Source organism: Artemia sp. Qi Xiang Cuo, chromosome 10 (genome assembly GCF_049724085.1).
Source record: "Artemia sp. Qi Xiang Cuo chromosome 10, ASM4972408v1, whole genome shotgun sequence".
NCBI classification, from domain to species: Eukaryota; Metazoa; Arthropoda; class Branchiopoda; order Anostraca; family Artemiidae; genus Artemia; species Artemia sp. Qi Xiang Cuo.
This window is the reverse complement of record NC_142803.1, coordinates 38,361,608-38,376,168: the sequence shown is the minus strand read 5'-3', so window position 1 is coordinate 38,376,168 and position 14,561 is coordinate 38,361,608. Positions and strand designations below refer to the sequence as shown.

The following is a 14,561-nucleotide window of genomic DNA, read 5'->3' as shown; positions in this document are numbered from 1 at the left end:
GCAGCGGTAGGGGAACGCCCTTACTTGCTAGCACAAAACGTTCTTTATCCTCCAAACGACCGCCGTACTTTGCCTGCCTTCCAGACTGTGTACCCCTTTAATTTGAAGAAAAAGTTACAGAAACTACGTATCTGCAAGGGTAGACCATTAGCTCCTTTGTTAGTAAAAGAAAAATGCATCATCTGGGGAAAAAGTTTTGCATTTTATGTAAAGTACATGGACAAAGTGCTTCTTTTAATTTTATTGAAGTTAAATACTCACTCAAAAAGTGTACAAAGTAGAAAATATTTTGTTTAGGTGCATAACTTGGCTCCAAAATTCCCTAGATAAAGAAACGGAAAATCATAGATAAATATGTGAAACCTCATTGATTTTAATCTTGAATGTATGACTAAATTAGTCAGGATAATCCCCCACGTTTATTATGTCTTATTGCAATCGATTATTTATCGCTGACGCCCAATGAAAAGTATCTTCTTTGGAAGAAAATCGTTTTTATTTTCTCTCAGTGACGAAAATCAATTGCAATCGATTGTAATAAGCTATATTGAACATGGGGAATATCGTAGTGTTAGAATGGCAAATATTGTTCAATTTGGGCCTGTAAAAGTAAAGACCAATTGCGTAAAAAATGAGCGCTGAACTGCATGAGGAATAAGTTGTTGTTTACTTTCTAAGCTAGAGAGAAAGGGCATCTACAGAAATTTTCCGAAAAGGGCGGAGGAGGTGGTGAGTTGAATGTATAGTTTACATTAGGGGAGGGGGGGGTAATTTTTTTGTGCCAAATGATTGTTGAGCTTTTTCCAGTATTGCAAAAGTAGCCCTTTCCGTTTATTTACTGTCTTCCAGGGGTGGACGGGGGAGGATACAAGCCCACCCTTTCCTCTCCCGTAAGTGCCCTTGTTACCCGGTAAAGACATGGGCACCGTGGCTTGATAGAGAAGGATGTTTCTGAGCCTCTTCTCAGTATTTTAATATTTTTCTGTGTTTTTTTTCCACCCTTTCATTAATTTGTAAGCCTATTTGAAAGAAAAACATTAAGCCACACTACAAAGGTACCCATATTCATTTCTCCGCTAGGAGAGGGGGATCCGACTGAAAATTTTTTTGCTAATAAAGGGGACAAAGTTTGAAAAATATTTACTATTTTCGGATGCAAAGTCTCTGTCTGACCCTGCTCTGTGAGTGCCCTTGCTACCCAGTAAAAGTATATGCTTAGTGTGTGTGTAGGGGGGGGGGGATGTATTTAGAACCTTTTTCAATATTTTTTTATTATATTTTTCACTATGTACTTTGAAAGACTATTGTGACAAAATTCTCTTCCAAATCTCAAAAAAAGTTTCAGCGTACTTGTTGTACGTATGTCACATCATAAGCTAGTTTCATGTGGCAGAGCGAGGTCATTAGGTTGCTGCTAGTGGTGTAATCATGATGGGAGACTGTGAAGCTTTGGTCAAGGGTTTTTGGCTATTGGCTACCTTCGAATTTTCACTCTGTGTACTTTTCTGTTTTGTTGCACGGATCGGAAGAAATCAGTATTTTGCTGGGCCGTGATGTCTTTCATTACATAAAAAGGACAATAGCACTCTAAAAATTCGTTCAGGTGAATCCTTTCCCGACATTCTACAATTGCTTCTGGGAAAATGGTCGCAAAAAGACAAAACACTTCAGCTTATGCTAAAATGCAATTTTCCTTGATGTTCGAGATGGAGGACTCTGAACTTGCGGTCAAGGATCTTAACCATGGCCATTCTTTTTTTATATTCTGATCCGTCGTCAGTTTGCTCGTAATCCTCTAAAGCTTGGTTTAGCCTTTAAAATTTACTATTTAATTTAATCCTAATATTACCTTAAATTACCTTAAATCGCAGCTTGGAGCGAAATTAAGAATTTCCATCCTTGTAATGCTCCGTTATTGAGTTAAGATTTTATTTTTGGCGAAAATGGAGGATTTTTTCGCACCGATCTTTTGAAAACACGTTTTTGAACGGTTTGTTACTATTGGTTAAGGTTCACTCACCATCAGAACAACCAGACAAACTGTCTAAGAGAAAGAGTAAATTAATTTGTATAATTAATAGATTATCTCTCAATTGGATCTTGATAAAAGCTAAAATTTTCCCACCAGTATGAACTGGAAACTTTTCTAACAAGGTACTTTTTTTTTGAAAGCGTGTTAAAATAAAATTCAGTTACTAGTGGGCTGTGATTAGTTCTTTACGAGGCTGCTGGAACTATGACAAAGGGAAGGGGGTTGAGGATCCCCCAAGATAGGTCAAAGGAACCTTCTGAAAAAAAACTGGAAAATAGTCGTCTGAAAGTACCCTTTTTTCGGATTTCATAACCCCTTTTCTTAAAATAATCCCTTGATAGCCAGTCGCTGAGACTATGACAGTGTTTATCTATGTTCTTCTCTAATTTTGTCTCTCCTCAATTATGGAATACCAGTATTACATTGAAATACCTACTCACTATTTGAAAATACTCAGTCATTTAACATGAAATTCTATTCTCTTTCAAATTGTTTGCTTTTCTGAATTTGTTCTTGATTAGTACAATAGTTGTGCTACTAATTTCTCTGAGTAACTCTCAGAGTCAGCGAATTTGCTTCAGGGCATTTGGACAGACTGCTGCTACAATTATGGAATTGGTCTGTGAGCTGAAATCCAATGAATGTGTTTCATTTATATTAATCCGTTTAGGAAATGACGGCATAGTTGCTTTCACGTGACACATCAACTGTCCAAAATCAAGAAATGTTCCCTGCAAAAACTAGGTTTGACTGAGATATGGTAAATATTTTGAAAACCAGTCTGTTGGGTTGGCATTTGAGCCCGATCCAATGAATGGAACTAAATACAAACTCAAAAGCACACCAACAATATTCTTTATTTTAATTGTTTTTATAACTCATAACATTTATAACTTTTTTTTTCTGACATGTTTATTTTAGCAAAATAGAAATTACTGCTCTGTCTTTGTAACGATTTTATATGTAAAGATTTTTTTCAGAAATTTTTCGTATAAAAGTAATATTTGCTGTTAGGATATGTCTTAGAGGCTTACCTTTTTTTTGAAAAAAAACGAAAATAATTTTTTGTCCCAATGCTAATCTCAAAAATGCTAATGTTTTTACTGCTGATCGGTATCACATTATTTCTTCATTCCTTGACAAGAAGAGCTTTCACTTTTCTGCTTTCGATACAACAAAAGGCTAGATTTTGATTTTATAAAATCTGATTTCTCTGTAACAGTTCTAGGTTTTTAAAGAAAGTGAAGTTCTTTTGTGGGGTTCCTGGTGTGTTATAAAATCTTTTTTATTGTATGTTTTTAGTTTGGTCGTGATGACGGTAGAATATCAAAAGAAATTTGTGGAGTCTGGAATTATCAAGCACCAACAGTCTTAGCAACTCTGCCAGAAGATCAGAAGAACATATCAGAAGTGTTTGAGAATCCATTTATTTTGCAAGAGAATGGGAGAAATACAACAATATTTTATGATCCAGATGGGGAATTACATCTATGGTTCCATCGGGGTTTGGCTAAATCTGGGCCACACAGTACTGCCATCAAAATTGTGGTTTCAGTTTTCAAGAAAGGTTAGTATGTTATATGTTTTTTCATTGGCTTAGTGGGGACTTGCTGTATAATATCTGCCATCAATTAGATTCAAATTTACTACTATGCTATGAATGTCACAGGCTTTATGACCTTCATACGTTATAAGTCCATTGACCTTTAAAAAGTTGAACTTTAGTGTAAAGAGTGGCAATTTGAGGTGGGGGGAGGGGAAGCTCTTTTCATTTACAAGATAATCCCTTGTAAAAAATGGCAAGGGAGGGTGACTGGTTGCCCTCGGATCAGGACTGAGACTTTTGGAGAGTTTTTCAAGATTTTGGATTTTGGTTCTAAGCCTAGGATCTCGGGAAATACCTTTGGTATCTTGAGATTTTGATATTCTGTATTGATATAGTCAATAATTTCACATATTTTTGTTGCTACGAACAAGAATCCTGAGAAATTTATTCTGAACGAATTGTTTGTTCTAATATCAAAAGTCCCATAACATAACTTTTATAAAGTGGTTCTTCTCTGTTGGTTAGATTTTAGCATTGGTTGTCTTAACACTTGTACTGAAAATGGTGCTGGTGTGTGGTTACACGCCAGCATGTCGAAAATGGAACTGCTGCAGTCGAAAATGGAGCTGTTCTTGGGTTTTTACTGCAGTTCAAGGTTTATTTGAGAAGAAAAGCATTCCCATTAGTTATTACCAGCTTGTTCCACAGAGCTGGGCGTGAAAATTAGCTATTAAACAACTGCTCAAAGATGAATTTTCTAAGATTTTGCTATGGGATGAATCTGCCATTCTTTAGAAATATGTGCTATTCATGCAGTTAATGAATTGCCTAGTTACCTCGAGGAGTTTCTCATTAATTTTCGTTCTTAATTTTCTTGAAGCAGAAAAAGACTAATATTATATGCCGATTCGAGAAGTAACTAACATTTCTGTTCATAAAATTTTGAAATTTGATAAAACAGATGGTTGTTGAGAGATCGCTTTAAACTCATGAACATTTGATAAATGCTGGAAAATTGATAACTGTCAGTTTGCTAATAATGATTTTTGAAAGGTCGTGCAAGAACTTGAATATAATGTAAGTAACCTTACCACAATGATTGTTTTCGTTGGTTCAAGACTTCGAGATAAGAGAATGTTCAGTAGATCTAAAAGACTATATGCAAGGACAGAAATCGATTTCTATTAAAATAACAATTTAAAACAAAAGAGATTAGTGCCGTTCGTAAGAATAAATGCAGACCCTCGAGAGGAAGCAAGATCAATGCACTATACAACTAATCATTGTCAAGTTATTGACGCAAAACACTAAAACATAAAAAAAAAACTTTGCTGAGTGCCATCGCGAAATGAAGGCCGATACGCCATTAAAGCACTTACAAACAAAAGAACGACAACGACCATTCCTAATTATGAAATTCGTAGGAGATTGGAAGACCAGTACAGTAGATTAGGGAGCTCTTCGGCGACACAGATTAAGTAAGATTTCCTTGATAATGTTACGCAAGCTGTCTATGAGACGATTGATCTGCAATTCAAGGGTAAATTTGAACTGATTGAGAAATCACTTGGCGATTTGCGGGCAAGAATTGTTCGAAATTGCGCAAAGCACCAGAAGCTTGAAACTAAGCTGGATAATATAAACCAGTCTTCTCTTCTGACTAAGGTCATTGTATCTGGGATAGATTCTTCCACGTTTGATTTTCCTAACCTTTGTGAGAAAGTATCGGCTCGTCTTAACAGTGAAATGGGACTCAATCTTGATAAATCCGTTGTCAAGGGTGCAAGGCGTTTGGGAGGTGCCTCGGAAATAAAAACTCCGATTGAACTTACATTTTTTACTGAGGCATCTCCAGTTGAGATCGTGCGCAATCGCAATAATTTGAAAAGTTCCCGAATCTATGTAAATGAGGCTCTAACCAGGGAAAGGCAAGAAATCTACAAGCTTGCACGCAATAAGTTTGAATTGAAAAATATATGGACTTTACGAGGTGTGGTTTATGTCAAGTGCGGTTCGCAAATCATTCTGTGTAAAACGATTTCCGACGTAGTTCAGATTCGTAATGTGTCATATGAACCTGTCGTCTAAACTAAGAAGCAGTGAATTTTTTTTTTTTTTTGGTTTATGCATCGTTTTCAGCTAATACACCCCCTACAATGCTAGATCTGCCCGGGATGAAGTGTATTTCGCGTACAAGGTGTCAGAATGCGAGAGGAGGTCAGATGCTGTATATTCGTGATGACTGGTCTTTTAGTATTCTCAGTGATTTGTCTGTATTTGATGAAAGGTTATGTGAGACTATTTTTGTTGAAGTTGTACCTTTGGACTGTAATCCATTTATTTTCGGGTCTGTTTATAGATCTCCGTCGGTAACCCAAAAAGATTTTATTAAGTTTTTGAACCGCTGTTGCAAAATCTAGAAGCGTTGAAAAACCGGTTATTATTTCGGGTGATTTTAACTTTGATCTTTTGAATCTCGATGTTGGAAATAATAAGGATTTTTAAGTATGATGTTGTGTTCTAATTTTCTTCCAAGTATTTCTCTGCCGACAAGAGTTACAGCTAACAGAGCTACATTATTAAATAATATATTTTTCTCTCCTGTATTATTTGATGCTGAAAAATCGTCAGTAATTTTGTCTGATATGTCAGATCATTTTCCGGTGAGTGTTCTTTTAAGTTTAAACAATAGTAATAAACAACATCAAGATTCAACAATGGATAATTCAAAAAAGTGATATACATGGACTGATTGTAAAGTTCTACGTCAGTTAATTGGTGACCATGATTGGAGTTCGGTTTATGGCTCAGGTGACGCAAATGCTGCGTTTTCAAATTTTATTGATCAAATGATGCGACTGCGGGGTCGGGCTTCTTCAACACGAGTTTCGCATGGAAAGTTTGCGCAGAAATTTGACCCATGGATTACTGAAGGTATTTTGACATGGTTAAAACATAAAAATAGAAAATTTAAGAGTTATTTAAAATTACAGACACCTAAGCCTTTGTAGAATTCAGAGTTTATAGGAATAAGCTAAATTCAATTATCAGACATGAGAAGAGAAAATATTATAAAGAGAAATTTTTGGAGAATAAATCGGATATGAGAAAGACATGGCAATTGATAAATGAAAAGATAAGTCCTCATAGTTGTAAATGTACTAGTGTTAATTGCTTTGTTCTAAATGGGGAAAATGTCACAGAGCCCAATAAAATTTTAAATGCTTTTGGAGATTATTTCAGTAATATTGGTTCTAGACTTGTATCGACTATGAAAATGCAACTGAAATCCCCTTCTGTTCCAGTTAATAAGCAACATGCAGAAAATTCGTTTTCTTTTTCTGAGATTAAGCCTCATGAGATTGAAAAAGTTATTCTGAATCTTAAACGGAGTTTTTCTAAGGACGAATTTGGATTTTCGGCTCATACCGTAAAGCAAATAGCGTCAAGCATTTCACCTTTGTTGGCACATATTTTTAATCTATCACTTATGCATGGGATTTTTCCTGAGGTTTTAAAAAAGCAAATTTTATAGCATTACCTAAAGCTGGGAGTTCAACTGACCCTTCGGATTATAGAGGCATTTCTCTACTTTCGATTTTCAGCAAAATTTTCGAAAAACTTGCAAATAGTCAATTACAAAAATATTTATTCGATAGTAAGATTTTACACACGTCTCAATATGGTTTTATAAAAGGATAGTCAACTGAACTGGCAATTCATGAGCTTTTACTAAATATTACTGATTCACTAGATGATGGTCAACACGCGTTGGCCATTTTTCTTAACGTCACCAAGGCGTTTGACAACGTATATCATTCGTTGCTTCTTTTTAAACTCAAGTCTTATGGGTTTTCAACACAAGCTGTTAATTTTTTTTGCATCTTACCTTTCTGGGAGACGACTAGATTGTGTTGATAAATCTCTGATCTCCGTTCCGAAACTTTTCCGATTAATTACGAAGTGCCTCAGGGCTCTGTCCTTGGGCCTATTCTATTTATTCTTTTTATAAATGATTTGCCAGAAGTTTTGCCTCTTTGTAAAATTATAATGTTTGCTGATGATGTAGTAATTTTTGCTTCTTACCGGGACCTATTAGTTCTTTTCCAGACCCTTGAAAGTACGTTACTAGCTGTATCTGATTGTTATTCAAGGAATTTACTAGCTCTTAATGAAAAAAAATGCCAATATATGTTATTTTCGCGAACTGGATCAGTAGTATCAGATAGCTTCTCTCTTTTCTTGAATGGTCTTGAAATAAAACGGGTAGATCAGTTCAAATATCTTGAGATTATTTTAGATGAAAATTTGTCGTCTCATAAATATGTAAAAACATTGTCGTTAAAAACTTTTCAAAATATTGGCATGCTAACTCATCTTCGTCATTTCTTTCCTACAGCTATTCTAAAATCTATTTATTATTCTTTCGTCCACCCATATTATCTCTATTGCATTTCGATTTGGGCATCTACCTTTTCGTCTGTTTTCAAATCTCTCCAAATAAAGCAACGAGGATTCTTTTTAATGTTGATAGCATATCTTCAGTTAGACACCTATATGGGACTTCAGGAATTTTTTCTTTGTACCAACTTCATTTAGTTTCTATCTCTAGTATTTGTCACGATTAATTCACCCGACATCGAGAGCGGGATTCAGCATCAGTTCGAGAATGCAGCAACAAGCGACATTTTCTAAGACTGGTGAAGAAATATCTTATGACATGCTAAGCATTTTGTTTATTAGGGTTTTCTTTTTCGTTGTTGTAAAATTTAGTTAGAAAATGGCTGTGTATTTTCGTTGGCAATATTTTCAGCGCTAAAGTATGCCACCAGGCATGTGCGCTGTTTAGTGACATTTATTTATGTATGTGTTATAAATAAAATATTCTACTCTATTCTTCTACTCTAAATACCCATTTATATTCGCCTTACAGAACTTCCCTGATGGTAGGGAATCTCCCGTCTCTTGATTCAAACCAAGTACACGTTTTTATTGGTAAAAAAATATGTCTTTGTGAAGACGTTACCAGGAAGTACGTTCTCGTAGCGTTATTTGACTCCCTCACTTGAAAAGCAAAATCATAAGAATGACACTTGAACGTAAAACTTCAATGTGATATAACAGTATCTCTATGAATGTACTTCTTTAATAAAGCAGTAACATTTCTTTTATTTTTTTTTTATTTTAGGTTGCCATTCATTAGATCAAAATTTTTTCACCTGCCCTGGATCTTTTGACCAAGCAATGTGTATTCCACGTCAGTTCCAGTGTGATAGCCACGTTAATTGTGGTAATGGTACGCTACATGACGAAACTGATTGTGCAGTGGGTACTCAAAGAGGTATCTATTTTTGGTTTTGGGATGCTATTTGGGGGAGTTCCCCCTTCACTAGTCTTTTCAATTAAACAATTATCAGCTATATAGTAGTTAGCCTATACATTAAAGAGGAATTTTCCAACGACAGCCTTGATTCGTAAAATAATCAGCTGTCCATCAGTTGTACGTATCCTGAACAAAAGTGGGGCTAACCCTTAACTATATCTAAAGCCGTTACTTTACGGCATCTATCGCTCAGAATCTCACATATCTCATTAACTGACATGGTCTTTTAAAGGAAGGTTTACTTTCAATGATAATTATAATGAAAGTGATTCTGAAGTATTTATATTTTTTACTTTCATTTATATATTGGATGAATTTCCAGAATGAGCAGGCTCCACCATAATCCTGGTCCAAACCATAAACAGGTGTGGGCTTCAAACGTCCTACCCATAATTTTTCGGTAGGAGGACGGGTCCATTGTCGAAAAGGCTATCCTGAATGACCAGCTACTAGTCATTGACAAGAAATTAAGTTTTAAAAACCTTACGAAAACATGTCTTAAGAAGTTTTTCCAAAGAAAATTAAAGAGCCATATCAAACAGTTCGTGTTAACAAACTCTAACTAAAGAGCGGCGCGACTCAATAGTAACAGAAACTTAAAAAACGGAATTTTGATGCCAATAGATACATCAAAAGAATCGGATTTTTATGCTGATTTCAAATATATAAGTTTCATCAAGTTTAGTTTTACCCATCAAAAGTTACGAGTCTTAACCATCAAATACCTCGCTCTTTACGCCAAAGTTTTTTTTAGTACTTTCAAAAGAGCTATTTATTCTAATTAAACGGCCTTTGTGATTCAAGGGTCATTCTTAAAGAATTTGAACAAAATTCGAACTTTAGCGTAAAGAGTGAGGTATTGACTAGGGGGCGAACCCCCTCATAGTCATAACAATATCTGTTCATTTTAAGTTTTTATGTTGCTCCTTATTTTCAGTTGAAAAAACTTGTTTTTTTTATTTAATTAAAATTAAGACAAGCAGAATTAAAATTTCTGTAATAAATCAAACTCATTTCGACCAGAAATTACTAAAACAAAAACAAAAAAACTATATAAAAACTATATGATAAATCTTAAAATGAGTAAAAATTTAAGTGAATATTCAAGTCAAACTCAAAACGAACAAAAATCACTATAAATAGGAGTTTGGATGCTTAGTCCAGAAAGTGTATGAAAAAAAAGCCTAACTGGGAACAAATTGCAAGAGAAATGATTCTTTGACTAGCCGGCTCGGAAAAACGTGTCGATTCCAAATATGCAAAGTTTGCTCATCTTGCTGTTTCAAAAATATGTTATTTTAGGTTGAGGGTGATTTTGAAGGGGTGAATTTCGTGTTTCCACTATAGGCATACAACAACAAAATTGATGTCTAGAATAGGGCAATAGATCACAGTGATTATGAAAATCACTTTTATTTGAACGTAAAATTAAAACCTAGGTTTTTTGAGGTTAAGGTTGATTTTAAGGAGATGAAATTTGTGCTTCCATGTTCATGTGTACAACAACAAAATTGATGTCTAGAATAGGGTATTAGATCACGGTGAAAATCACCTTTGTTTAAAGGTAAAACTAAAAATTAGGGATTTTGAGGCTGATTTTGAGGAGGCGAAATTCGTTTTTCCATATAAAGACGTATAACGACAAAGTTGATTTCTAGAACAGGGTACTAGATCATGGTGATTATGAAAATCACCTTTATTTGAATGTAAAACTGAAAATTAGGGTTCCTGAGATTGATTTTAAGGAAGCGAAATTCGTTTTTCCATATAAAGGCGTATAACAACAAAGTTGATTTCTAGAACAGGGTATTAGATCATGGTGATTTTGAAAATCATCTTTATTTGAACATAAAGCTACAAATTAGGTATTTTGAGGCTGAGGTTGATTTTGAGGAGGTGAAATTCGTTTTTACATATAAAGGTGCACAACAACAAAATCTTTGTCTAGAACAGGGTACTAGATCACGGTTATTATGAAAAGCACCTTTATTTGACCGTAAAATTAAAAATTTCATTTAATTATTTCTACAGTATTAAACCACGCTTAATCTGAAAGTAACTGTTCTTAAAATATAGAATGACAACATCACCCAATTCGATGTTTTAACTAACAGTTAAAACATTCTCGACTTTTTCAGTCATATAATATACAAATTTGATTAAAAATTGAAATATCAATGTTCATAGATGATCTTCCAGATCATCAACTCCGAGAAACCTAGTTGTAACACAGTTAGCACAACTTGTTCCCTTGCAAGGTCCACAGGCCCAGATGCATTTTATGCCATTTTTTTTTGCAAGTAGATCGCACATTTAAGCAGTCGGTTTTGCATGTTACAGTGAAAAACTGCAAGGAGAGAGTTGGAGGCAGCTGGGAGCTCACCAAAAACAAAAATAGGGCAATGTAGTTCATTCTGAATTACCCAACCGAACTGGATAGGTCGAGATTACATCCCAGAGTTTTTCATGATCTAACTTGCAAATAAACTAAAGACAAATTTCACCTCCTCAAAATCAACCTCAACCTCAAAAAACATATTTTTTGTTGTCGTACGCCTTTACATGGAAGCACGAATTTCACCTCCTTAAAATCAAACTTAACCTAAAAAAACCTAAGTTTTAATTTACATTCAAATAAAAGTGATTTTCATAATCACCGTGATCTATTACACTATTCTAGACATCAATTTTGTTGTTTTACGCCTATACATGGAAACACGAAATTCACCCCCCTCAAAATCACCCTCAACCTAAAAAAACATACTCGTGAAATAACTAGATGAGCAAACTTTGCATATTTGGAATCAGCACATTTTTCTGAGCCGGGTAGTCAAAAAATCATTTCTCTTGCAATTTGTTCCCGGTCAAACCGTTCCCTTCCTGAATAACTACCCAATGTTTATCACTTGGTTTCTGAAGAGCTAAAGCACGATATATAGCATTTTTAAACCTTAAATATCAATGTATTCTTGGCATCAGGAGTATGGCTAAATAATGTTATTGCACCAATAAATAATTTTACGTAAGCTGAACAATCTTCATCCTCGGGTTCTCTGGGTAGAGGGCAATAAATTATCAAGGCTAAACGCAATTGCATGGGCTTTGCACTGACTTGGAAAGAATATTCTGAGTCGGGGCTATTTTCTGAAGTTTGATAAAGGAAATCAATTGCACTAGGGTTTCTGACTACTTGTTGCCTTTCCTACCACCCATGAGGTTTTGGTGCTTTTGAAGGCATATGCTCGGCTTAGGGGAGCTGCTGCTGTTTCCTCAGCTTCAAGGATCAAAGCGTTAAGGAGGCTATGCAGAACTTGACATCTTGTCTAACTCAAAATAGGAACAGGGGATATAGGTTTATTTTGATTTGCTTTCACGACCAATCTTGGCTCTTCTTCTGCTCGGCAGAAAGTCTTTCATACATCCAGCATCAATGTTGATTTTGTAATATCCGCAAATGTGTCGTTATCTCTGTAAACAGCTGAGGCTAAAACTCTCAAAATGGAAATTTATTTATCCTTCCGTGACAGCATTCATTAAGAGAAATGCAACATTCGTGACAAATGCAGCATAGAGGAAACGAATGCTGCGTCACGTTTGAAGATTGAAGGGATGAAGATTGTTCAGCTTACCTCAAATTATTTTATGTGCAATAACATTATTTAGCCATACTCCTGATGCCAAGAATACGTTGATATTTGAGGTTTAAAAATGCTTTATAGCGTGCTTTAGCTCTTCAGGAACCAAGATAAACATATTCGAAGTCAAACCATAGCTGATTTGACTTGGGGCACACTCGAGTCTTCAGCTTCCCAAAAAGGACATCTAGGTATGCCGTCTCCACCAAAAGACAATACTTCTTTAGTATAAATAATTATTTGCCCTGAAATCATATCACAGTTAGCTTGTTCTTCCCCTCTTGTCATCAGTATCCCGGTACCATCTACCATAACCCAATCACAGGGTCCATAAAGTATTTCAGGTTAACGGACATGATGAGGAAGAAGACGCTGATAAGGGTCAAGTTGATGAAGCCTGACCCACATAGCCCCCTGGGGCTATGGCCGTACTTTATTCTCCTTTCAAAAATATATCTATAAAACTTGCAATAAAGGTCGCTTAAGATAGGTTTATTTACAGTTGCGTCAATTCAAGAAAATTTCGAGGCAGGGGGTAAAGTGTAATTTTCAAAATCTAGAGGGGGGGATGTCTTTTTTTCAATTCTCCCAAATGAAAATATCAAAATGAATAGATGTATAGTTTCTGTATTTTTCTAGTTTAGCCTTCTTTTTATCTTTCTTCTTCTTGCTTTCCATTTTAAAATATCAACTGTTTTTTGTTTTTTTTAGTGCCAAATCCTGTGCTGAGTATCACTCAGATAATCGTTGGGATGACCATAGTGTTTGCAATGATTCTAGTCACTGGTGTTGTATTCTGGTGTTGTTGTTGTCGCTTAGCGGGACGACAACAGTCTCGAGCTCAAGCAAGGAATTTACCTGCCTCTGCCTCTGAACCTCTTAGACCTCTCCCAACTTCAGAAGTGGTCGGTGATAGAATTGTACTCTCCAATATTCGGAAAGAGACAGTTGATAGAGCCGCTTTAGATTTACCACCAAGCTATGATGAACTATTTCCTGGGGGTAGAATAGCCTCTGGCACAGCTGAGATGTCTTAGTGCAAGTGACAATACAGTTTCCAGGGAATTATGTATAACTTCTAGACGAGGGGGGTGCGTATGAAAATTTTATCAAGCCCAAAAAGGGCTAACTATACAAAAAAATTAGGAAATCATAGAACAATCTATAGATTTCAGTGTGTAGGGTGCCTACCCCTTCCCCTCTTTGCTTAGCTGCCTGGATGTTCCTACTTTTTTTTTCAAATTTTGTGATGCTCATGAGACTTTTGTTCTTCCTTTTTATGAGTATGGTAGGGTGCTATGAATATGGACTTGGATTTTATAAATTTTGTTTCTATTTTCATATTTACGTGGTTTTGAAGTGCAATTATTTTCTTTGTGTGTGTATGATAGCTTTAGATTGGAATTGTTTGATCTTTCGTGTATTTTTATTACCACAAATTAGAAACATCTTAGTACCTCTTTCGTTGGTATTCATTCAAATATTATTTTTCCTTTTTGACTCCTCAGAGAAAATTATTAGTTTTACCAATTTATTGGTAAGGAAAACAGAGCCATCTTAATGATCTTCTTTACTCCCTTGAACTGCTTTGACTAAAATCAATTAATTTCATAAATATATCATACTTTAAAATTAAAAAAAAGATGCATTGTTTATTTTGGTGTATGTGCAAATTCATTTGTTTTGGAAGAAAAACGTTCAGAATGAACTTGTTGTTTGAGTTTGGAGAATGTTTGGAACTTCTTAATATGGTGTTAGCCAAATAGTCGTAAAAAAATTACTATTCGATGTACAAAATTAATGAATCAGCCAAGTTCTTTGACGATAAAATCTTAAGCAAAAAGGGAACTGAATTGATGCGATTTGTGAATGGCCAAATTTTTATTAGAGAATAGCCAAATAGTTATTGTAGATTAAATTAAACTAAGATATCTATTATTAAAAAAAAGCACAGTGTAATGTTTC

General features: G+C 35.1%; 1 protein-coding gene across 1 annotated transcript in view; it reads left to right on the top strand.

Annotated features, from left to right (window-relative positions):
- LOC148947728 (uncharacterized) overlaps positions 1-14,561 on the top strand; it is a 35,710-nt gene extending 21,149 nt beyond the window's left edge. The window contains exons 3-5 of the mRNA XM_089096229.1: positions 3,335-3,599; positions 8,767-8,919; positions 13,308-14,561. Of these exons, the coding sequence (XP_088952355.1) occupies positions 3,335-3,599; positions 8,767-8,919; positions 13,308-13,633 (744 nt within the window). The 3' untranslated portion in view covers positions 13,634-14,561. The remainder of the gene's footprint in view (positions 1-3,334; positions 3,600-8,766; positions 8,920-13,307) is intronic.